General features: G+C 39.3%; 1 protein-coding gene across 3 annotated transcripts in view; it reads right to left on the bottom strand.

Moving 5' to 3' along the window:
- The window catches only part of BRIP1 (BRCA1 interacting DNA helicase 1), a 132,538-nt gene that overhangs the window by 57,270 nt on the left and 49,393 nt on the right, over positions 1-25,875 (bottom strand). For all 3 annotated transcript variants that reach the window (XM_048824513.2, XM_048824514.2, XM_075120715.1), the window contains 7 exons: positions 24,420-24,641; positions 23,275-23,474; positions 18,390-18,522; positions 17,621-17,775; positions 16,506-16,677; positions 16,252-16,392; positions 15,636-15,797 (listed from right to left, as the gene is read on the bottom strand). In XM_048824513.2, coding sequence (XP_048680470.2) covers positions 15,636-15,797; positions 16,252-16,392; positions 16,506-16,677; positions 17,621-17,775; positions 18,390-18,522; positions 23,275-23,474; positions 24,420-24,641 — 1,185 coding nt within the window. The remainder of the gene's footprint in view (positions 1-15,635; positions 15,798-16,251; positions 16,393-16,505; positions 16,678-17,620; positions 17,776-18,389; positions 18,523-23,274; positions 23,475-24,419; positions 24,642-25,875) is intronic.

The raw sequence follows: 25,875 nt of genomic DNA, 5'->3' as shown, positions 1-25,875 counted from the left end.
AGGGAGGAAATCAGTCAGCATCAGACCTAGTTGGGAAACACTGCACTTGCTCAATGTCTATGGCTCTTACACAGTTCCAGATGTTCAGCACATTAATAATGTACTAACTCAAAACCTCTTTTTGAAACTTTAGAATGTGAAAATTGCATTAAAACCTCTTTGCCCTCATTAATGGTATTGTTACAATCCCAGTATTCTGGAAAATGTTTTTTGGCATTTGTTTAACTTTGTAATATTGCCATTTACTCATTTTAACAGCTCGTGCTCAAATCTTAATGCTTTTAATAGGCCTAGCGAAACAGACTACCATCTTTTGTAAATGTATAGACCTAATTCATTAAATAAGTAAAAGTTGTCAGAAGGTTTTTAATCTTCTTTATTTTTGTCACAGTCAGGAAGAAAACAAAGCCTGTTAGATTTCTTAAATTTATTTACAAGAACTATGTAATCAACAGTTGTCTGCGAGAGTGCCTCTGATGGAAATCTAGGCATCACCTTTCATTTTTATTAACAGATACATTTCAGAAGAAATAGAAAAATGCACCATCCACCATGCAACTGCTGCCTCTCTCGCAAAAAAATTATTTTCACTAAAAACTCTCACAAATCCCAGTAAAATAAAAGGTCCCTCTTAAACCAGGAAGAGCCAGACATTCAGAATTAATACCAAAACTGTATTCTTAACTCACCTGCAGTACCCTGAGATGGCCCAATTGGTAGCACATTTCCCTCTGGACCAGCAGACAGCACACTGAAGGACTTGCGCTCATATCAAATGCAGATACTGCAGTGAAATACCAGAGGAGTGCAACACTGTCCAAGGTTAAATTGAGGTAACTTCTACTTCTCCCTGGTGACAGCTTAGATTGAATTTAAAGGTTCTCCTGGTCTTTTGGAAGTAGCAAGGGATAGCCCCATTCTTTTGGCCACCATTCCCTCACTTAATAAAACTAATTAACATCTCCAAGGCTGTTTGTCAAGGGGTGTATACTACTGCCAAGAATTTAATGACCGACATATACCTAAACAGCAAAGAGTCCTGTGGCACCTTATAGACTAACAGATGTATTGGAGCATAAGCTTTCGTGGGTGAATACCCACTTCATCAGAAATGGGTATTCACTCACAAAGGTTATGCTCCAGTATGTCTGTTAGTCTATAAGATGCCACAGGACTCTTTGCTGCTTTTACAGATCCAGACTAACACGGCTACCCTTCTGATACCATAAACCTAAACAGTCACTACACAGCTGCTTGATCCTTCACAAATGAAAGGAACTAAAATAATATCTAAGCACACATCATCATCACCCACTCTTCTCAGTTCTCATGAAACAGGACTATGAGAGCTATGACACATACATACTAGGATAAGTTCTAAAGGACTTAAACTCAAAATATGAATTAAGAGCTTCTGAGAATCTATCATGTAAAGGTGTACCTGAAAATTTAAATTCAGTATTTGTTTTAAAGCAAAATAAGTACCTGTAGAAGTGCCAGATAAAATATACCGGAAGTCCACACAGCAGGTACAGTACAGAGATTAGCAATGCATGCTTCTCCCCAACTATCCTATTAATGTGACTAAACCCTAACCTCTGTTAGTAAAGGATAAACCAGTCTATGCCCACACAATCTTGAATGCCTCTCCCAAGACTGCTTACTTGAGTGCAGAGTAGTTCCAATTCAAGATGTGGTTGTCTAGTGACTGGATTGAAACTATCTAATTTATTTCACATTGGACAGCTCTTCAGCACCCAATGGTTAACTTATTTTGGTCACTACAAAACTTGTACTGGAGTTGAGCTAGTGATCAAGAGGTGAAAGGTTCCAGGTTCAGTTAACAATCTCCTTAGACCATTTATTCCATACACTAAATGAAAGTTACACACAGCCAGAAGTTAAAGAAAATGAGCAATAGCAAGTTTTAAATAAGTCATGGTTACAATAGACAGTGCTGCTGAACTAAAGCAATGTTTTTCACTTTGATTAATCAATATTTCTGGCAAGATACAAAAATCACCATTTCCATGAATGCTGCTTATCCAGTGTTTGCAGGATCAGGCCATAGAAAATTTTAAAAACTCCAAAAGTTTGTAACACATACAGTACTTACAGAAAAAGAAGCAAAAGGGAGAAAAAATTTATTCAACAAAGAAAATAAAAGAGCAAGCTAAGAGGTCCTCCGCTTTGTACCAGAGATTTATGATCCTGTTATAGAAATTTAAACATAGAACTACTTCTGAAGTCCGTTCCAAGTAAACCTCAATGAGATACCACCCCAGAACCTGCTTACAATGGATATACAAAACCTAATATGGTTTTGTAAAGTTTAGTGGACATTTTGAAACGATCCAATTCTGTGACCTCATGTTACCATGACAACATTATGGTCTAAACAAATCACCATCATCCTCCATAAGTTTGGGGGTCTCTAATAAAGTGAGCATTATATACAGTCAGAATGAGATACTTATCCTAATAATTCCAAATTCCCGATGTACTGGTTTTACATGCAACATCACCCCCAGAATGTAATGACTAAAGACAGCAGAGAAAATAGTTTAGATTGTGCTCATTATTTTGAAATCAGCAGTGCATGCAAAATGTACCTTAAGGGAAATGGTTTATGCATCAGACTCATAAAGGTGTAAAAGGTAATGAAGCCAAGTCTGCACTGGACATAAAAAATGATCCAAGTCTGGACTCTGGCACCAGACAGAGAGACATCTTTCCAAAACCATTTAGTGGAAACCTTGATAGCCACAAGAAAAACTATGAAAACTTTCTTCTATATATTCAAATGTTTTCTTACTAGGTTCTAAAACAGGGGTGGGCAAACTGATTGGCCTGAGGGCCACATCTGGGTATGGAAATTGTATGGCGGGCCATGAATGCTCACGAAATTGGGGGATGGAGGGCAGGAGGGCTCCAGCTGGGGGTGCGGGCTCGGGGGTGGAGCTGGGAATAAAGGGTTGGGGTTACGGGGGGGATGTGTGTGCTGGGCTGGGACCGAGGGGTTTGGTCAGCAGGAGGGGGATCAGGGCTGGGGCGCAGGAGGAGTTCAGGGGGGCAGGCTCTGGGCAGTGCTTACCTCAACCAGCTCCCAGAAACAGCAGCATGTCCCCACTCCGGCTCCTATGGGAGGTTCAGTCAGGGGTCTCTATGCACTGCCCTGTCTGCCGGCGCCGCCCCTGCAGCTCCCACTGGCTGCGGTTCCTGGCCAATAGGAGCTGCAGGGGCAGCACTTGGCGCAGGGGCAGCATGGGGAGCCCCCTGGCTGCCCCGCCTCATAGGAGCTGGAGGGGGGACATGCCCCTGCTTCCAGGAGCCATGCGGAGTGGGGCAAGACCCAGACCCCAACCCCGCTCCCCAGCTGGAGTGCAAGAGCGGGGCAAGCCCCAGACCCCACTTCCTGGCGGGAGCTCAAGGGCCAGATTAAAACATCTGGAGGGCCAGATGTGGCCCCCAGGGCCATAGTTTGCACACCACTGTTTGAAAACACTAGATGCAACTACTGATGTCAGCAGCAGAAATCAAATTTTTCTTAACAAGAACACAGTATTTAAAGTTGTACAACCTTTGCCTCTCCACAACATTTAAGTGCAAAAACTTACACTTAAACGACTTATAGAACAAGATTGCACGGATGTCTAACGGCAAAGTACTGAGACAATTTCACACTCCCAGCTGCACAAGAGAGAGAACTTTTAAAGTTTCATTTTTGAACTGAATGTGTCCCAGAAGAGAAAGATTTAGTTCATAATGTTCAACTTCCGTAGAAGTATTCATTAGTGAATAGTTGGCCTACCTTGCAAAATCAATTAAGATTTTTAAAAACTTTTCTTGCAAAACTCTACTCTTTGATTATTCCCAACAGAAAACTGTTGGATATCTGTTCTCATGCAAGTGCATACAATTACCACTTTGTAAGCCAATACATTTTCCTAAATTCTTTCATACTTTGCTTTCTCTTCCTATTTTAAGCTATTTTCCCTAAATGAACACTGCCCACAACCAAGCTATGAAATCTATATCAGCTGTCTATAACTGAGGACACTGAAAGTCCATTCCTCTCTCTCTAGATTCAGTACACGTTTCTACTGAATTATAACAATTCAAAGAAAGCCTATGATACACCTATCATGACAGACTTTTGTTTTGATCAAAAACTAAAATCTCCACTTCTTCACAAAGGGAGTTTCATGTTAAAATGCACTGCATCAGCAAGAAATCTCAGATTTAAATCAAGATTCAAGGCCAATGTGTGAAGTAAAGATATTGCTGCAGCTTGATTCCGCTTTTAAGATCATTTGGTTTTGCAATAAGCCACGAAAAGAAAAAGGATAGAATTCAGGACAGGTATTAACAAAAAAACCCTCTTTTAAATAATCTGTCAGACAATTAGCCAAGATTCAGGAAATTGACTATTTCAAAACCTTGTTGCAGACTAGTATTGACTCCTTTTTAAAAGTTTTAATCAACAAATTAATAAGTCAAATTTCCAGAATACTGGTGAGTTGTACATTTGTAAACCTTGTTCAATGAACTACCTATAAGGGAATGAATGCATTCTCAGAGTTACTGTATCTCTTACCCTTCCCTGTGTACAAGTTCCAGGTCCTGTACCTGGAAATTGCATTTGGAGCCTGAGGTGGTATGAACTTTCAGAAAGAGCCACACCACCTGTGAATTGCATGTAACGATATTTTTATCTTTATAGCTTGATCTCAAGTTCAATTCCACCTGTGATGGTGACCTAAAAGTGTGTTTATTAAATTCATCTGGTTAAGGACATTACTATTTCAAGAGCTGGGCTCAGAATTCGGTAACCTTCTAGGCTTCTCCCTGGTGGAACCAGAGTTCATTAGTACCTATATCCTAGAAGTAGCATTAGTCGGTTTCTTTTTCCTCCCTTTACTTTACCTATTGTAAATATTGACAATCATTATTTCAATGTATTTTCCTTTTTTTTTCCAATTGTAATGCCTGGTGAAGGGCTAGGTGAACTCCAGCAGGGAAAGGTCTGCTCCTTTAAGATTAAGATATGATGAGAACCTTCTTTAGGATATAATGTCAAGCCTTAGCAGAAAGATCTCAGTCTAGTGGAGGCTGTGGGAGAGAAAGGTACTCCAGGAACTGAAGGGATGTAGGGCCCAGTTTATGCCAGATATTTTATTTTTGTCTTTATATTGTAGTTGTTAGTGTTGCGAAAGTAAATTTATTTTTCAAATTATTAACCTGAGTCAGTACATTATATATTAGGAGGTCTGGATCTCCAGACAACTCCATGTCACACTGTCTAGCAGTTGACAAACATATGATCATAGAATCATAGAACTGTAAGGGACCTTGAGAGGCAGGTCTAATTATCTAGACCATTCCTGACAGGTGTTTGTTAACCTGCTATTAAAAATCTCCAATGATGGAGATTTCACAACCTCCCTAGGCAATTTATTCCATGCTTAACTACCCTGATACATTTTTCCTAATGTCCAATCTTGCTGCAATTTTAGCCCATTGCTTCTTGTCCTAGCCTCAGAGTTTAAGAAAAACAAATTTTTCTTCCTCCTCCTTGTAATGACCTTTTACATACTTGAAAGCTGTTATCATGTCCCGCCTCAGTCTTCTCTGTTCCAGACTAAACAAACCCAATTTTTTCATCCTTTCCTCATAGGTCATGTTTTCTAGACCTTTAATCATTTTTGTTGCTCTTCTCTGGACTCTCTCCAATTTGTCCCCCTCCTTCCTGAAATGTGGTGCCCAGAACTGGACACAATACTCCAGTTGAGGCCTAATCAGAGCGGAGTAGAGTGGATGATATTTTAAAACTGTTTTGAAAAACATGAACAAGTCGCAAGCCTTCTACATTCTTTTCCATTTTAAAAATACACCCCACAACAAAAAATGGATCAACTGCTGGAAATTATATATGGCTAAAAGGTCTCATGTGAATGCAATATAACAAAGGATTGGTGGCTTTTCAGATATTATCTATTCTACTTGTGTCATGTCATTACTGCTTTTGCTATTGATCTGTCAAAGCAAAATGATTTGATATGGCACCATAGTTACAGAATGAACTTCAAAGAATTATCAATTTTGTATTGCAATACACAATAATACAACTGCTGTGAAAATTACAGTTTAAAAGCAGCAATTATGGATGTAAATGCATAATAGGTTTCAGATAAAATAGTTTTAAAGCCTGAATCAAGTTCAACAATTTCTAAGAGTCTCACAAGAAAAAAACACCCTAAACTATTTTATATCATTTTAGATTAGAACCCATGACATCGCTGAAATCTTGTCTACACACTATATACAGCTATTTGGTACAGCATACTGTATAGTACACACCATCACCCTACAACTGTCAAGCAGAACTTTGCCAGACCAACTGAAAAGTTAAAACATATTGAAAAAGGTCCTGAATATCACATGGAGAGGAAATATGATTAAAGTCTGAATCAATGGAAGACATTTGCCTTTTGAAAGGTAAAGGAGGAAATGAAGAAAGAGGAAAACAAAGAAAACTATGTATCATACTCAACTGATTAATAATTTTCTTTATATTGGTGAAGCTTGTAAACTGAGAAACTCAAAACACTTTGAACAACTGACTTATTTTTAAATTTTATTTAAAAAGTTATGAATCAACATTCAAAGGAAATCAACAGGGGCTCATAGAAAGGACTAAAATATTACAATTTATTGTAAATAGATCCCAAAGAAAGGTCAGTTAACTCATCATGATGGATCATCACTAAAATTTATAAGCATTAGCATTCTTCTCCTTGCCGGGTACTTTGACTTTGATATGACACATATTGAATGAATCATCTCAGATGCTGGCACTAGGCAAGATATATCTTAATGCAGACAGGTCGGCGACATGAACCCTAATGGCCCTTATCTTAATCTTGTTTAAAAGCATCTTAGATTTCTGAGTAATCTTTTCACTTTCTGATATTCTCTTTTATAGAGTGTTTTTGCTAGAGTTGCTACTGATTTTAACATAAATGCATTTTTGTTCCATAATATCATGTTTGTTTTCCAGTAATGTATTAACCTTCAAAAATTGTGTCTTGACTTGCATTTTAATAACTGTAAAATTTATCCTAATTTACTTTCAAAGTAAAAGTGACAGAATTTTGATTGTCTGTACATTACTGCAGGTTCAATATAAGAGCAGGATGTGAAGCTATGAGATATCTGTGTGTGTGAGATGCATTGTTTCCATCTCATATGTATATTTTACTATACTGGGTTATTAATCTCAGATATCTGGCATATGTAATATGCAGCGATTTTTTTTAAATAGTGGTTTTACTAAGAAAAGGCTTGTTTTTATTTATTGAAATACTATTTGAATAGGGTAAAAAAAATCAAACCTCCCTACAATTACCTTTTCTCTGTTCATATTATATTTAGTTAACTTATACCATGTAGAAATAGCAGGGTTGTAGCAACTTTCAAGAAGTCATCTGCACAGAAATGATGGACAAGACCTAATTTAGCAGCTGCTTCGATAAAATTTTAGGAAGTGCCACTGCAAAAATTCAAAGAAAAGGTCTGAAGATTTTAAAATTCAGAGATTAGAAATAGCAGCAATTCTCTGAAGAGAGAGCTGGCAAAATGTCATTGAAGTAAGTGCAGGTGGTACGTCCCAAAAGTCAACTCAGCTCTGTCTCTCTCAAGAAGCAAATGTATCAGCTTAAGTCTCCTAAAGAGCTCTAAGGGTTCTACACAGCAATGAAAGCCCGGGCTTGAGCCCAGGCTCAAGCTTAATCCCCCTTGCGTCCACACTCCTATTGTGCTAGCCTAGGGCTCTGACCTAGGGTCTGAATCAGTGTTAAGCCGGGACGTACAGTCCAAGCCCTATTGCTTTCTTGTGTGCACATGGCCCTGGCTTGACTCAGGTCCCAGAAGTCCTCCAGATGGATCCCCAGCTTCCCAACGGCACATAAGCAGCATGGCAGACAGGCAGCGCAGCGGCATTAGTGCCTGGTGAAGGGCACCGCCTGTTCCTGCTCCTCTCATGGAGGCAGCAGCTCCTGCTCTGTCTCCTCTTTGCTGCTGTGCGGAGCTTGCCCAGAGCAGGGAGCAAAGCTGACAGGCGGGAGGTGATTCCTAGCTGCCAGGATGTTGGGGGTCATCCCTCCACTGGACGTGCTGAGGCAAGAGGTCCACTGCTCCCCTTCCCTGCAAGGCAGCTGCTGGGTGCCCCTCCACCCTGTGGACCTTGCTTCCAGGCTTTCCCTGCCTTCCTGGGCTGCGTTTGCAGGGGCACCCAGGAATGCAGCACCAAAACCTCCCCACAGCAAGAAGGAGCCGGAGCCACCGCTACAGAAGGCTGGAGGGAGGTTTTGGGGCTGGCTCCCACTCGCCACACCATCAGTGCATGCAGCCCCAGCAATCCTTCATACACAGCCCCATGGTGGGCAGCGGGGGCCCATAAGCAAGGGCCAGAGAGTGGAGCAGGGACTAAGTGGCTGCCCTGCAGGGAGGAAGAGCAGCAGAGCTCCCAGCTCCGCATGGCCAGGGGAGGGATGACCCCCAACGTGCTGGTCACTCCCCCTCCCTGCAGGGCAGCCGCCTGGTCCCCATTCTGCTTTCTGCCCTCCTGCCCTCGGGGCTGCATATGCAGGGGCGCCTGAACAGTGCGCACTGTCAGGGTGGCATGTGGGAGCCAGCCCCAAAACTTCCTCATCGTCTTCCATGGCAGCAGCTCCAGATCCTCCTTGCTGCTGTGCAGAGCTTACCCAGAGCAGGGAGCAAAGCTGACAGGCAGGAGGCGGCTCCCAGCTGCCAGGATTTGGGAGTCATCCCTCCCATAACCATGCTGAGCCAGGAGCTTTGTTGTTCATCTTCCCAGCAGGCAGTTGCTTGGTCCCCACTCCACCATCTCTTGCTTGACCTTCATGGGCCTGCGTGTGCAGAAGTGCCCAGGCAGCATGCACTGTCAGGGCGGTGAGTGGGGACCAGCCCCAAAACTCCCCCCAAAGCCTCCCAGGTATCCCTGCATCACAGGGTGCAGCAGGAGCAGGAATAAGAGAACTTGGGGGGCTGGAGAACAGCTTAGTGTCAAGTTGACATTCTCAATGCAATTATGTTCGAAATTATGTTTCTGAATGTATGTGTGTCTAAAGGCTGAGAAGGGTACATTTTTTTTAATACAAAAGGATGTCACTCCTTTAGATGAACAGGAGGACATTTCCACTGAATGAGGTCATTGTACTTCTGCAATAGATGTTGCTATATCTTGCACATAATTGCTTCATTGGGACTTCATTCAAAAAGAGCTCTTCCAGCTTGGAGTATGAACATCCAGAATTTATGAAATCATAGTTAGTAGAAAAAGGCACAGTTGACAAATATATTTCAATTTAATTTTTCATTGTAAATATATAAGCTGCATACTGAACAATGACTACCCATCATGAAATCCCTACTTCTCATTGTTCACAACTGACCAAACACTAAAATCTCACATATGTTTGAAATATTTCAATTGTGTGAAAATATATACCGATTTATATATTCTCAATGTTTTGTTAGACCAACAGCAGACCTTCTGTGCAAGCATAGTGTTCTATCATCATATCACAGTGGTACCTTTAGGAATGAAAAAGTGTTTGTTCCTTTAATATATTTATATTTACCTTCTCTATGCAAAAATCTATCGTAAGGAGGAATAATCTGGAATAACGAATTATATATATAGAATTTTCAAAGTATTACTGGTGATTGACAACAGTAATTTACAGAAATTATTCATATAAGATGTATAAGGAGAAAGCATTTTTAGTGGGATACTATAAGCTCCTTTTACAAGGATGATATGATACAATACGATACAACAAAAGTTAAAGAATGAATCAAGCTTGGCAAACTGAATAATAAAATGTGTAACTACTATATCTGTTCTTTTATTAGTCCACTTAATATGACAAAGTATATGGAAAGGGAGAGAGAAAATACAGCTGATATTGCTGGATCTTGGGAAAATATCTTGTCAAAAACTTTTTTTTAAATGGGTTACTATAAAGTAGTTTGGGGTCAAAATTTTATATACATTAAAATCCTTATAGTATGGTGGGGTAATGTCCTACAGATCAGTGTTTCTCTGCCTTTTTGATATCAGTGACCCGCTTACTGCCTTCCTAAACTGTCAGGGAGATCTCAGGGACTGGCGCCAGTCGACAGACTGGTCACTGAGAAACTCTGATATAGATTCTAAACATCTATTTTTAAGGGCCAGTCTTCAGTGGAATGTGGGCAAATCACCATTCCAATCCAATGGAAGTAGGAGAAACATGCAAGAGACTCTGATTTCTCCCAAAGGAAAATCTACCTAAATTGAAACTTGCAACTGACAGAAAAATTGAGGCCTTTAATGGATGCTTTTTGCACCTGTTAGCACTGGAAGCAGTAAATAACCACAATGCTAGTTTCTATAGCAAATGAGCATTGGTCAAATAAATTTCACCTGAGATGTTTCATCAGCAGCAGCCAGCTTCCTCTCAATATGGTTAGTTTAATGCAGTCTTTGACTGGCATGTCCTTATTAGCACATCAACGTTTTCAAACTTGCTGCTACTTGTTCTTAAGGTCAGGGAACAAGAAGTCTGGGGTGTTTCTTTTCTGCTAGACTTTTTATGTGATCTGGAGTATGTCATTGTATTTCTTGGCACCTCAATTTCCACAGCAGTACAATGGGGATAACGCTTTTCTATTTTCACATGGTTTTGGAAGGACACATTCATTAATGTTTGTAAAGTAATTTGAAATCTTCAGAGAGAAATGTACTTTAGAAAGCTAAGTATTACTTACATTATAGCTGATTCCTAATTATTTCTTTCCAGACTGGGGAATTCAGGTGGTTTCATTTGCTCCACTTTTGCCACATATGGTTTTTATTTCTGACACCATGTAACAAAGGTGCAACACACAGGTACTGATAATAGATTACTCCTTATTTCCTGGCTCTAGTCACTTGACATTGTTCACGGATACAAACTGCATCAAGTAGCATGGTTCCTTCGTCTCCCAAATCCAATAACTACTATTACAACATCCATTCTTTACACTTATGCCTGAGTGTTAAATCATAGATCAGAGCTCTCCCCAAAATAGGCAATACACAGATATTTTATAAACTCTAATATTCAGAGGCTAGTTTCAACCTGGCACCTTCTCTTTATATAAATAAGGAAGAAAACATTTAAAGTGCTAGAAGTGCTACACTGATCTGTAGCACTTCATGTCACTTTAAATGAAACACATAATGTGCTTTTATGGGAAATTAATTTAATTCCATTTATGAAGTAGCAACTCCTGATGCTTCTCCCTTTGAGAACTAACAAGCAGGTTATCAGGTTTCATAAACGAGAGACATGCACATGTATTTAGCAAATCACCACAATGCCTTAAACTTCAGAGGTATTCCAAACATGAGGTTAAGAGTGTGCTTGTTTGAATCTGGTCACTAGTTTATCCACTGGGGAAAAAATGAGGTGATGTTTGTGACAAATAGGGGAATTTTGGTAATATTTGTATTATTCCACAGTGTACCTCAGTTTCCCCTCTGTACTTTGTACTACTGTGCACAGAGTATGAAGGGAAAGGACAAGATGTTGGACTCACATAGCTGCCTGGCTGGAGACCACAGTCACTAATGAACTGAATAGGGCCTCCACACGTGAATGGAAGATCCAGAAGAAACCGTGGAAACACCAACAGCTGGGACAGTCACACCTAGCTACCAATGGCCAAGAGGAGATTTTTCCTCACCTCTCAATAGGGAAAGAGAGCAATGGCCTTGCACTGGAGAACAAAGGGATACAGTGACAGGTGTTCATGCCACAAACTGGACTCGCAGAGAGACAGCACCTCTCACCTGGGCCTGACAAAGGGAGGGACAGAGAAAGGAAAACCAAGATGGTTCCTACAGCAGCATGGCTCAAGAGATCCCTGGTGTTGGGGACTGTCTTAACCTTTGCTTTCCTATGTTAACCTGAGGACTTCCTGATGCAGTATTCTGTTGACTAATAGGGATATTTTAAAATTACATTTCCCATATTTCTCTACTGCTGCCCCTTTTTATGCCATTTCTTTCCTTCTGCATTGGGCTGTCCTGCAGGACTGGGAAATTAATATGGTCAAAAAATGGGAAAAACATCTTAGATTTTGTAAACTTGTTATCACAGGAGTAAGAAGAAATTTCTCTCCATCATCGTGTACAGCATTGCGTAATTGCCAATTTGCATTCAGAGGTTCTCTATCAGGATTTTCAGAGGCAAGATTCTATGTTTCATGGACTGTATCTGGTATAGTAAATCTTATGTTCTGAAAACTTTGATTGCATCATTTACATTTAGGTAGGATTCATATTATCTGAATAAATTCTAAGGTAATGTTTTCTTGCTAAATCATTGTTGTGGGATCTCACATTCCCTGTTGGAATAGGTTAGTTTTTCTGAGGGCTAACACAATTCTTATTTCAGTCCCAGGTTATACTCTGGAGTGAGAGGGGAACATTTTTCTCTCTTACTGGTTTGATGGGCTTGAGTTTTAGAATCCAAGTGTACTGTAATACGGATTTATTTATTTAGAATTTTAGCTTGATGAAGTTAGACCAGGAGGGGAGAGTCTCTGAGTGATGTGATAAGATGTTCAGTTCTAATTTTAGTTTTGTTGGTGAATTTTCAGTTTGTCTAGACTTATCATTTTTAGAGCCACTGAGCCTCCACAGCTCACACAGAAGCTCTGCTATTGGCTGGGTGGAATGTTCTAGCTCAGTGGTTCCTTCGTGACTTCAATTTATAAAAATCAGGCTACTTTTATGTCAGTGCCTCACTTTAAGCCCCTCAGTTGGAAAAATTTGGTCCGTGAGCCTGGAGATATTGGTAGGCACTTCTTAATAAATCAAAACATATATAAATAGATACGAGTGTGTATCTGGAGCTCCACACTCCATGGATGATGATGATACTAAATGTGCAAAAGTTAGAAAAATCACTTGTTCCATAGTAACCGTAAGGCCTTTATTGCATATTTTTGTTTATAAAGTCCTAAAAGTTGAACCCACATATAGTATAACAAAATACTAGATACGTTTAAGTGGTTGAATTCAAGTTGCCGTGGGAAACAATTACATTTCCTGACTTTTCCATTTAAAATCTGGCCCATATGATTATATTAACATCGTATTTATATTTAATACTTTTGTAGGTGTCGGTCTGTATTTTGGAGTTTTAAGTAATTCTGAAATTTATATTTATCAATACCTTCGCTAAGTCCATGGAAGTGCCTCCACAAAGAAAAAACACGTAGGGTATGTATACACTGCAAACAAAACACCCATGTCTGGCCTGGGTCATCTGATTTGGGCTCACAGGGCTTGGACTGTGAGGCTCTAAAACTGCAGTGTAGACATTTGTGCTCAGGCAGGAGCCCAGGTTCTGAGACCCCAAGGATCCCAGGGATTAGGCTTCAGCCTGAGCCCAAATATCTACACTGCAATTTTATAGCCCTGCAGCCTGAGCCCAAGTCAGCTGACCTGGATCAGCCACAGGTGTTTTATTGCAGTGTAGACATGCAGTTAATGTTTTTTGTCAGTAGTCCTTTCAGTGAAGCATAAGGTCAATTGAGATTTTTGAAGGGGGAGGGGACAACCTGAGCTGATCAGCAGTTTCTTTCATTCTTTACTAAATATGCCAGGTCTTACTCTGATCTCAAGGTCTCTAAGCATTTTCAATTGAGATAAGTTTTACTCTCAAAAAAGAAATCTTTTAGCAAATATCTTTTGTTCATACACACAAAAAACAACTTCCACACAACATATACAGCACCACTGTCACAACTATTGCTCTACATAAATACATCACAAACTGAAATAATGCCTGGGATTCAATTTTAGATATAAAATTAGAAGACAATTTAAGATTTATTTTCAGCTTGCTAGTCTTGCACATTTATACATGTGGTTTTGTGAATTAGAATGATGGATTATAGTTTGTAGTCTGCCTTTTTCTACCAATTCTACATTGTATGGTCTAATGTGGTCACCTAATGGTTATTTCTAGTAACTGCACTGATGACACAAAAGGACATTGTCTTTTTATCCATTCCTTCAGGTTTTAAATTACTCTTCCTCGTGGGACATCTGACATCAGCAAAACGGTCAGAAATCTGGAACTGAATCAGCAACTCCAAATGGTGCAGTTTTTCCAGTGATACCAGGTTTGATTTTTAAAAGGTTTACATTAAACCTCTGTTGATTTTACTAAATTGTTTACCGCAATCCAACCACAGTTACAGTTGGATGAAACAAACAGACCTGTACTCCTAATTACATTGCACATTTATACTGTTCCTCAAATTTGAGTTCTGTACAACAATAAAAACTGTGGGAAAAGAATACAAACTTTCATTTTTTATCACTGAGGTATAGTCTTAGCCATATGATACACCCTCCTATCAACAATAAAATTTAGTAATACATGCTTTGAAATAAAGAAAATTGATCCCTTGGGACAGTGGGCTTTGTCCAATTTCCACTTGATTCAATAAAACACTGCTAAAATCCATAGCAAAGTAAAATGAAACAATAATCAAAAGAAGGAGAAATGAAATGGCTGTATATTATATACAAACAGCATATAAAGACAATGCAAAAAGCATCCTAATTGCTGAGTCAATGTACATGACAAAGTTGCCTTTGATGATAGGCAATTGAATGGTAAGAGTTTTTTTAAAACTGGTTTTAAAAACCTAGACAGTTTAAGGAAAAACACTGAAAATCATATCTTTCTGCAACATCTTTCCTCCAATACCCTGAACAAACCTCACTGAATTAAGTTAAATCTTACTATATTAAGTGTATGTACCACTATGGGTCAGGGGTTGTATGTATTTCCGTGAGTGAGGGGGAACACAGCCGCCAGGTAGAATTGGGCAAATTCACTCAGGTTGTAACATGTCCCAAGAGGCACCATCACCTTGAAAGGACTGGTATACACTATCGTACTGGGGAATTCACAGTACAGGCAGGAGATTGTGCAGCCTGGAAATACCTTGGTCTGGAAGAAGAAAGAGGTGTGTCTGCCAAAGAAAGGAAACAGCTGGGGAGCTGGAAGCCTAAGAGTAGGTGCCCTTGCTAGACCAAGAAGGGAGAATATGGGCGAAGTTGCCCTGAACTGTGACACTTTCTATCCAAGATTTATTTTCATACTGAGATCCCTTTCTACCACATGCCAAATGCACATAAGCACACTTGCTCTGAGGACCAAACCAGTCTTTTCTGGATGACTGTGATCAAAACAACAATATTCCTAGTATTCCTTTCAGAGTAGCAGCCGTGTCAGTCTGTATTCGCAAAAAGAAAAGGAGGACTTGTGGCACCAGTCTCTAAGTGCCACTAGTACTCCTTTTCCTATTATTCCTATAATGAAACAAAACATACCTTGCACAAAAAACAAACTTGTAACCAAACAACTACAGGATCCGAGCAATTCCAACATGGACACGGCTGTTGTCTCTATGTTTATGTATAGGGATAAAAAGTTAGAGAGCGAATCTTTAAGTAGGGTTTTTAAAAGAGAGAAGAATATGAATTAAAATTTCCTTACTTTATAAGATGGCAAAAAGCATAAGACCCCTTGGTCAACAGTTTGACACACTGAAAGCAGAAGTGCTCCCACTTCATCCTGGAATTCAAAGGTCTCTGTATGCTGGAATGTGGCATGCAGCTTCCGACCCTTGGGGCCTGCCCCAATGGTGCCAACCCAAACCTGTTGTATTAATATTTCAATGTTATATACATATTTATACCAAATTAATAGGGAAATGTAAAAACTAAAGTAAATAAAATACTGAGATTATTTCTGAACAGATTAATGCTAAGGAACAAGAATATAAAATCGAGAGAGAGAGAAAGGAGTGTAGCAAGTCACCAAAGTGAGAGGTGCTGTTACCAGTAGTGTTTACTTTTTAGCTGTACTGGTGAAATAATATTTACTTACTATTACTACTTTTATTTAAGATTATTATGTATCAACCATAGTTTCATTTAAACACTTAGTTGACAACTTTCTCAATGCAAGTAAATGTCTATTTTACTCTTTCCATTTTGAGTTATAGAAATAGAACGAGTTTATATGGTCTTCATTTTAACTTGCCATTTATTGCTTATTTTATAATGAATATTAAAGTTTCAGGAGTGAAAGCAATGCTGCAAACATTTACCTGAGAGTTATGAATAACATGATTTGCCTCAAGCTGGATAGTAAACTTCACACCAAGTTCTGAAGAAAATGAGTCCATTGGAGAGAGCGTACCAGACGTGAGAACAATTGTCCTGACATTACCACTTAAATCTGAAAAGGCCTAAGGAAAATTAAAAAAACAAATTAGTAAAATCAGTACAAACTATTATATTTGTATTTGTGATCAAATGAGGGTCAGTAAGGAGTTTCTGGCTCACTTTGTACTTAGCTTACCACAGCTGGATTCAAGCACCAAAAGTTAAGCGTATGGACTGCTGTTTTCTGCTGTGAACTCCTCTGATGTTTTGGTTGTGCAAAGAAAGCATTTTTATCTGGAATATCAAGTTGCTTTTCATTTGTCCAAACATATGTTTGTTGCAAAGCAACTCTGTAGTCATCTGCAAATCTATACAGAAGTAAATTAATATAACTGGTAAATAGACGTAACCTGCACTTGTGTTTGTTAAATGTATATTTCATAAATCTGTCATGTGGGTTCAGCATTAAACTCTGAAAAACCAAAACCAGTGTTGACACAATGTGGTTCCACCTTAAGCATCCAGCCTAATGCTGTACCAAACTCTGCCTATAATAAAATGAGCTGGCAACTGTGCATTCAATATATGGAAGAACGTACTCTACACTAGAAACAGAGAATATGATTTAAGATATAAGGTTCAAAAGTTATATGACTTTCCATTTAAGAAACATAAAGAGCCTCTATAATTGCTAAGCCATGTATTACAGAATTAGTTCTAAAACAAAATATTTAATAGCTACAGTTGGCTTTAAGAGTGAAGGTATCAAAAGAGTAGTTTAATTATTTTAAATTAACATTAAAGTGATCTAAAGTGCAGACTGGAGTTAGGCAACATGCCAAGAAAATATTCTAGTCTGACCTTTAGAGAAACCACTCTCAACATTTTAGTTATATAAAAAAGAAAATTAATTTGGTGATATCAACCTACTACTTATTGGATGTTTACCCACAAGAGAAATTTTTTTGGCACAATCCTGTTTAATCAGTAGGTTTTGCTCAGGAGAAACCTGACACTGAAATAAATAACAGAGGTGCTGAATAGTTGAGAAAGAGACAACTTGGCAAAGAGGCAGGAACATGTTTGTACTATGCATGCCTCCACTCTGCTTGGCTCCTACAAGTGCTCATTTTTTATCATGTATACCAAAACTACCCAAATGTCTTGGGGAAAATATTATTTTTGCCATCTTTCCATCTTCATATAAACAATCAGATGTTTACAAAAATACACTCACTTGCAATTTAAATATATCTGGTAAAAAGGAGAAAGAAAAAAAGTCCACAATTCAGGCTATATATTTCCACCAACCTGTTGTTATCTTTAAAAAGATATAGTAGAACCATGAATAGCCCTTTTAGCATAATCTGAGTGGCAGGGCTCACAATAGGAACCTCAATAAGCTCATCTCCTCCATGAAGATTCGATACTTTTTCTTCTTTTTCAAGGACAGCAGCAAAATGTTTCTGCAACAGGCAAACTCCTCATTAATATCATCCTAAAAATATTCCCAAAACAAATGCATACAAATCAAGTATTCACCACAGTATTTTAAAACAACTTCTCTCAATACAGCTAGAGAAGTTAGACTGAAGATAAAAATCTTAATACTTAACTCAGTGCTTTCAATGTGATTGGTACTGTACAGAAAGAAAGAACTGGCTGAAGCATGCAGTAAATATGATTTGTTAGTCAATCTGAATGCAGATGGTCAGTAAAGATAGAACTAAGAGTCATTCCATTGTCACAATTTTTGAATAATAATCTGATCACTGTTATTCTTTGGTAGAACAGAAATAAAGTAATTATAAGACCATTGTAATAAGCTCAGTGTCTGCTACTTTGAAAATAAATTAGTAGATTTAAAACTTGATTCGCCACTCACACTTCTTTTACACAGGTGTGACTGTACTAGTTTCTGTGGATTTACATTTGATTTTCATCATACACACTTTTGTACAACAGCTTTGAGAAACTGGACTGGATTTAAAAGAGCACAAGTAGTGTAAGAGTATTTTAAAACATGAAACCAAATAATATTATGCATTTTTATAATAATGTCTGTAACATAAAACTCTACCTGCAGGATAGGAAATGTAGCATTTGTTATTCCCATATTGTGCAAAATGGTGAGCATTTCCTTTCCACTCCAAACTTTACAGGAGGTTTCATATCCCCTTTCTTTAAGTTGACCAGAGCTTTCCTGTAGCCAACTACAAATGAAGAGAGTAATAAAAATTTTAAATAATTCCTGCATTAATTTCAATGATCCTGTATGACAATTTTCAGGAAGCTAAATTGAATGAACTTCACAAATTGTACCATACTCCTGTGATATTATTAATAATTATTTTAATTTAATATCTTTAATCAAAAGGTTGAGGGCTCTGCATTTTGGGTCTGATTCTGTTCTCCCTTCTGCTAGTTTTACACCGTTGAACTGCACTGACTTTAATGAGAGCTACTTCTGATGTATGCTGGTGGATGTCGAGAAAAATCTGTCCCTTAGTGTTGACATTTCCCCCCCGCTCCATATATTATTTTTTAACTTTATTTAAAAAGGGCATAAAAATATAACTTGTTTCTTTAATTGGTCAGGAATGCATAGGAAACATTTGTGTAGCCTTGCACCAAACCTTATTTTAAGCTATTATGCTTTACAGACCATTCATTACCTCTGTAATTGGTATGATTAAGGAAAGAGTGACAACCTGCACCATACATGCTAAGTATTTCCAAGATGAGTTAAATCAGCCTAATTAAACCACATCCCTTCATTCCAGCCACGGAGGAAGAAAGACTGGATGCAAGAACCCTTTTGCTAGTATAAGCTGTGTTTCCACTAGGGGAACTGGCAAACCCATTCAAGTGTAGGAAAGGGCACTAAAACATGTGCTTAAGTACTTTCTAGAATCAAACATAGGAGACTTCTTTTAAACGGACGTAGAATTTTGCTGGTTACTCACTTAACGGGCCCAGACCTGCCAGTTTGTGCAAAAAGATAATACTAATTATTGGTCATTTACACCCAGTCTCTTGCTTTCCACCCGCTGCTTTCCCTACGGTTGGCAGACTTGACAAGAGAATCAACCTGAGTTTTTCTGATAAGGTTAAAAGGCCGGAGGCGGTCAAATCTCCAGCCTTGTTGCTCTCCTCTGCTGCTAAGAACTTTAACATTTGAAAGACCCAACAAAGGAGAATTAGTAGCCACAGGGAAATTATTCTGTCTCAGTGGCACACAAATGTTAACCCTTGGCACCAAATGGAGAAGAAAAGAGGGTGAAGTTGAAGGTGTACCTAATCTCTAATATAAACAAGGACTTCCTAAATGAGCAACACTTCCTAGACCAATATTATAACAAAATGCTTGTCCCAAATGTAATTAAGATAAGCTCAATTAATATAAACAAAGCCACTTTTGTTATTTCTTATTGTTATTCCACTATTCAGATAGCTTTCTGATGAAGGAGGCAATCACTTAATTGGAATATTTGGACATGCACAGTTGGGTACCAGTTAGCAGCTACTATATACAGCACTGTACAGTCAAAATACAAAGGAGAATGAAATGGTGGCGGAGGTTTATAAAAAGGGAGTAAAGGAAGTATTATTTACATCTTCAGCAGGGGTCATCCAATTACATTAATCGGCAACAGGTTTAAAACAAACATAAGGAAGTACTTCTTCACACAATGCACAATAAACCTGTGGAACTCACTTCCAGGGGATGTTGCGAAGGCCAAAAATATAACTGGCTTCAAAAAAGAATTTGATGTGTTCATGAAAGAAAGAAACATCAACAGCTATTAGCCAAGATTGTTAGGGATGCAGCCCATACCCTGGGTGTCCCTATCCCTCTGATTGCCAGAAGCTGGGACAGGACGACTGGGATAAATCACTTGATAAAATGCCCTGTTCTGTTCATTCACTCTGAAGCATCTGGCATTGGCTACTGTCGGAAGAGACGATATTGGGCTAGATAGACTATTGGTCTGCCCCAGTATGGCTGTTCTTACGTTCTAGATTGCATAAACTGCCCAGCTCTCAGGCAGGTAGACTGCTGGGAGTCTGGGCTGCTGGCGGCCTTGTTCTCAGGCTCCTCAAAAAGCCCAAATTATCCAGGCAAATCTGGGAGCCTTGGAAACACTTAGAAAGGTCAAAAAGAAATATTATTTCTATATTTTTCAAAACAAAACTTTGGAATTTTTCAATTTCAAGAAATTTCAATTGTTTGTTCCATTTCAGAATGAGTTTTATTCTTAACATTTCAGAATTTCCCATAGAATGGGAATTCCAGTTTCCAATCAGCTCTGTGGTGGCATTAAACTGCCTTAACACAAAATTATGCTTTCTCTTCCTGCAGTTCCCTGCTTCATTCACCATAAACCTTCCAAATTCTGCAACAAATGAGGCACAGGTCCTACAGGCATGAGCTTCATTCACTACACAACCATGATTCAGTCCCATCCATCCATCCTGTGAACTAACGGACAGCCCCTGTAGGGAAAAAAAACAACCCAGTATTGGATAGGCAACCTGAATTCTGGCATTTCCTAACTCAAGTGCTCGACTCTGAAACCTTCGCATTCTTTTAATGTAGGAAATTTTAACCAAAAATACCTACGTTTTAAAAAAAACTTAAACATTGAAAAAACACAATTGCATCGTGTAGAACCACATGCAGGGGTGAAAGGAAGCCGGTAAGGGCCGGTATGGCAGACCTGTAAAAAGTGGCTGCAGGCACCGGCCCATACACGCTTGACTTTAAAGCGCTGCCGTGGCTTTTTTAACATCGCTGTCTCCCCTCCCGCTGGCAGCTATTGGGGGGGGGGTGAGGGGGGAGCAAAAGGAGCTGCTGCCCTGGGGCTGGCAATTTAAAAGAGTCTGGGGCTCCGACCGCCGCTATTGTTACTGTGGCAGTGGCCAGAGCCCCGGACCATTTAAATCACCACTGGAGCCCCAGGCAGTGCAGGCCACTGCTGGCTGCAGGACCTGACTGACCTCAGTCCCGCCCCTTCTGCCCGAGGCCCGGCCCCTGGACCGGTAAGTCTTTGACGTTACTTTCACCCCTGACCACAACAAGCATGTGCATCCTCCACAACATCAGCAGGGTTGGGATCTTTAGATCCACAACACTATCCACTACCACTTAAGCTAATGGAGTAACTGGTAACAGAAGAAGGCTATTACTTCTCTGAGGACCTGGTACAAGAAGGAGATGGAAACAGAGAGACACATTTTTCCAGAGGGTTTCACAGCTATCTGCTAGACAGCAAAGGAATGTTAAGACTCAGCAATAATAATTATAATAAATAATTATTATAAATAATAATGGGTTCAGTTCCAAGTTCTAGTGGTTATAGACCCCTCTGCCACTGTTCTCGCAACCTCTCCCTGCCCTCTTCTGCTTCTATACCCACCCTGTTCAGCTCCTACCCTGGTCCCCCTCCCACTCAGCTTGTGTCCTTGTCCGCCTGCTCTGTCTCCTTGTCTTGCCCCCAACTCTTGTCCATGTTCTTCTTCACCCATTCTGATCTTCTCCACGCCATGGCCCCTGACATTCGCCCTGCCCCCCTCCCCCCTCGGCTTCTTATTTCTTGCTCATCACCCCACCCCCACCTCTGGCTCCTATTCCTTATGCCTTGCCCCTCTTCCTCACCCCTGTACATTCAAGTCAGGTTGCTGCCTCCTCCCCCTCCACAACACATGGGCACCATCAGGGAGAGCACTGAGAAAACAGGATTCTCCCTGCTATCAGTTCCTGTGCATGGCTTCACAGTGGCTACTGGAAAGAACAACTGCAGGGAAAGTCCTACGTAGCTCCTGCAGCCAAGGGAGAGAACATGCCTAGTTGGTCTGTGGGGCCAAAACAAGCAGAGTCTCGCCATAAAAGAAGCTGAGAGAGGATCGCGCATGCTCAGTGCAGACAGAATCTTTGGAGAATTTAGCTGCCAAACACTAACATGTCTCTACTGAGCATGTGCACACTGCAATTTTTCAGAGCCTTATAACTTGGCCAGATTTGGGCAAATTTTCACAGGGATGCTTGACACCAAGGTGACCCCACTTGCCAAATTTCAAGTTCTTGTTCTAAAGCATGGAGGCACTTCTCAGCAAAACAGTTGTGAGATTTTTTTTTTTAAACCATGGAAAAAGAACATTTCTCCCTGATCTGGTTCTCAGAAATGGCTGTTATATTAGGTGAAACTTAAAAAAAAAAAAAAAAAAAAAAATCAGCCTTAGGCAGACATCCTGTATGGGCAATTTTATCAGCCCAAACTGTTTGTGCTTGGCAAAATTACAGGCAAATGAAAAGTGTTGGGTAGCCCTAACTATCGGCGCTGCCTTTAGTTAAAGCAAACCCCAATTGTCTTTTACTAAACCAACAGAGAATGTCTACTCTCAACACTTGAAAAACTGTTTGCATAGAATTTTTCTCTACCTTCAGCGTGGAAGATTTCCTCTGGGAACATAAGTTTCTCTAATGCTGACTTAACACTACTTTGTACTGATATAACATCTTCCATAGAAGGCTCACAAAGCATTTTACAAACATTAATTCTCACAAAATCCCTGTGATTGGCCTGATGGGGAAATGCACAGAAAATTTAGATGGATTTGCCCAAAGTCTTGGAGTAAAATTTTCAAAAGCACCTGAATAACCTAGGAACCTAAATCCCATTTTGAAAAAAAGCGAGTTAGGTGCTTAGGAGCTTAAGTTACTTCTGGAAATGGGACTTTTGAAAATATTCCCGTGATCCATTAGACAATTAATTTTCATAAATGCCGCAAATCCTTTTTGGGTGCCCAAAATCAGAAAAACAAGACGTCTGTTTGTGGACTATAGTGTTTGAGGTATATCTGTAAGTCTTCTTGTCAATTATGCAGTGTATCTTCTAGTACATGATATGAAAAAAAGACTATAAACAGTAGGTTTTGTTTTTTGTTTTTTTAAATAGCCTTACTTCATCAGACTATAGCACACAGCCCGCAGGGGATCATGGTCCTTCCGTCTGATGTTGTTGATGACCATGGCATCAAGTTCTTCTCGAGCAAATCTCAGCTGTGTTTCTGTAACACTATAACTGGCTGACTCCCGTGCACAATCTTCAATATTATGAGCTTCATCTAAAATGACTACTTGGTCTTTTAGGTTAATCTCCATCTGCAAAAGACAACAATTGTCCAGTAAAATGAGTAAACAACAGCCAGTAGGTTCATGTTTAAAAAAAGAATCTGTCCAAATTGTGTCACTTGTGCAAGCAATGAAAAGTGATTTTTTCAGAGCTTGACAGAATTTCTGCAGTATAGGAACTAGCTAGGTTTTTCACAAAACTGAAACCTGGTGCCAGCATAAATGACAGAATTTGGTCCTTACTTGTAAATACTATGGGAGCAGAGTTTGTAAAATGTACTTTTATGGTACTATATAATTAATAGCAAAAAGTACAGACATATTGAAATGTGATATATTTATTTATTTATTTTTAAATTAAATAAAAGTATTTTCACTTTTTACACCTTCCCTAAGCCCCCATGCCCACTTCTTGTAGTTATGCCATCCTAGAAGTTTCTCTTCTGTTGTTGTGTGAAAAATCCACACAACTGATTAGCTACAATGGAAAAAACAGTGAAACTGACTATTACCAGAGGTACTGTCATATGTACAAAATAAGGAAATTGCAAAAGAAAAGAAAAATATTCTTTAATCTCTTTAATTTAGATGTTACTTGTAAACTAGCAAGCATTCAGACAGGAATGCAGTTTTAAGTTGACCATGTGCCTTTATCACTTTCTTTATTCATCTCACTTTAACTTCAGCAACAAACAAAATCTAGGGCTTGGCTCCTCTTACAAGGCTGCAGCGGCACCACTATAATACGTAGTAAAGACACTACTTAGGCCGACGGGCGAGTTTCTCCCATCAGCATAGATATCCACTTTCCCAACAGGTCGATGGGAGAAACCCTTCTGTCAGCATAGCACTGTCTATGCCGAGGGTTAGGTCGGCATAACTATGTCGCACAGGGGTGCGGATTTTCCTGAGCGACGTAATTATACCGACATAAGTTCCTACTTTAGATCAAGCCCTACTTACAAATATACTTACACTCTCTCTTATTTGTGGATCCAGCAGGTAGTTGTAAGGACAAAATACAATATCTGCCCCCACCATGAGTTCTCGAGCTGCAAAATAGGCACATGCACGTAGCTTCTTTCCCAGGCTTACTAGATCTTCTATGTCCCAAGCCTGACACTTCTTACGCGCAAACTGTAGAGCATGATGTTCACTAATTTTATGCACACCATGGTAGTAAACACAGGACCCGCCCTAAAAGGAAATATGTGAGAGTTTGAAAACAAAATATTTTACTAGGAACAATGATGTACGTGAACTTACATTTTTTGTGAAACAAAAAACAAAACAAAAAAAACCCCTTATTTTGTAATCTTTTACTTCACCTCGATCACTGAGGTATTTTTAAAAGTGCTTGTTATCTTTTGGACTATAACAACAACAAATATAATGGCAGAAACAAAGCAGGCAAATATGACAGAATCTATAACCTATCATACATAAATCTGTAAGGTACACTTCAGAGTTTTTCCCCAGTGAACCCAAAGAAATTTTTCATCTATTTTACAAATAGCAACCTGGCAGTGGAAGAGGGTGGGATGGATTCTAAATCATGAGCAATTAATAAATCCAAATACATACGGTTAATTCAACTGGGAAGGATAGAAAATAAAATAATATGGCACATTCACATCCACCCAGCAGTATATCAACTTTCTTACATCATCAAATTACCAACCAGAAATGTCTAGTGAATTTAAATCTCATTAGAATCCACCTGAGCTTGTTCATTTGTATGTCTTCTCTGTGCTAACAGCTCAGGAGAGTGTTGTGTTCAACAATAAAAGCAAACAATAGTTGTTCTGCTCATGACTTTGACAGCAGTCCTTCCACTGGTGCTCAGGTGTGTTAAAGCATATCGTTCCAAGGTTGGTTTGGGTTTATTTGTATTGTTTTTCCTGGAAGGGTAGGGGAGAGATTGGACAGGCAAATCTTAAATTTATGGGTTGGAGCTGATACACTGGAATTACAGGGAGGAGTGGAGAATTTTGAAATTTTAATACTGGTTAACACTAGTGTCCCTGAGGTATAACTAAACAACTATTATTTCTCTGTTCTAGTCAGTCGGAGTACAGGGGGTATTTTTGTTTGTTTGGTTTTTTTACTGTAAAATTAGTTACTGTGAATCCTATCTTTTCTTTGATCAACTTTTAAGCAAACAAAACCACCAAGAAGAGAATAAATCCCTGGAAATATATACTTTAGACTAGAGGCAATTAAGGCTGCCTAGTCATATGAAGATTGATAACATGAACAGGAAAGCCCATACCATTTTTAACAGTGTAACACAACCCTAAGGGGCAGATTGTCAGTTGAAATGTTATCACACTTGGTGCCTTTTCGCTCACAAATTGTCAGGTATCTGTTTATCAGCTCACTTCTGTAATATAGTCTTGGTTAACATAGACACCTAAAGTGACAGTGTAAT

This window comes from Caretta caretta, chromosome 17 (genome assembly GCF_965140235.1).
Source record: "Caretta caretta isolate rCarCar2 chromosome 17, rCarCar1.hap1, whole genome shotgun sequence".
Lineage (NCBI taxonomy): Eukaryota > Metazoa > Chordata > Testudines > Cheloniidae > Caretta > Caretta caretta.
This window is presented reverse-complemented; position numbering and strand designations above follow the sequence as displayed.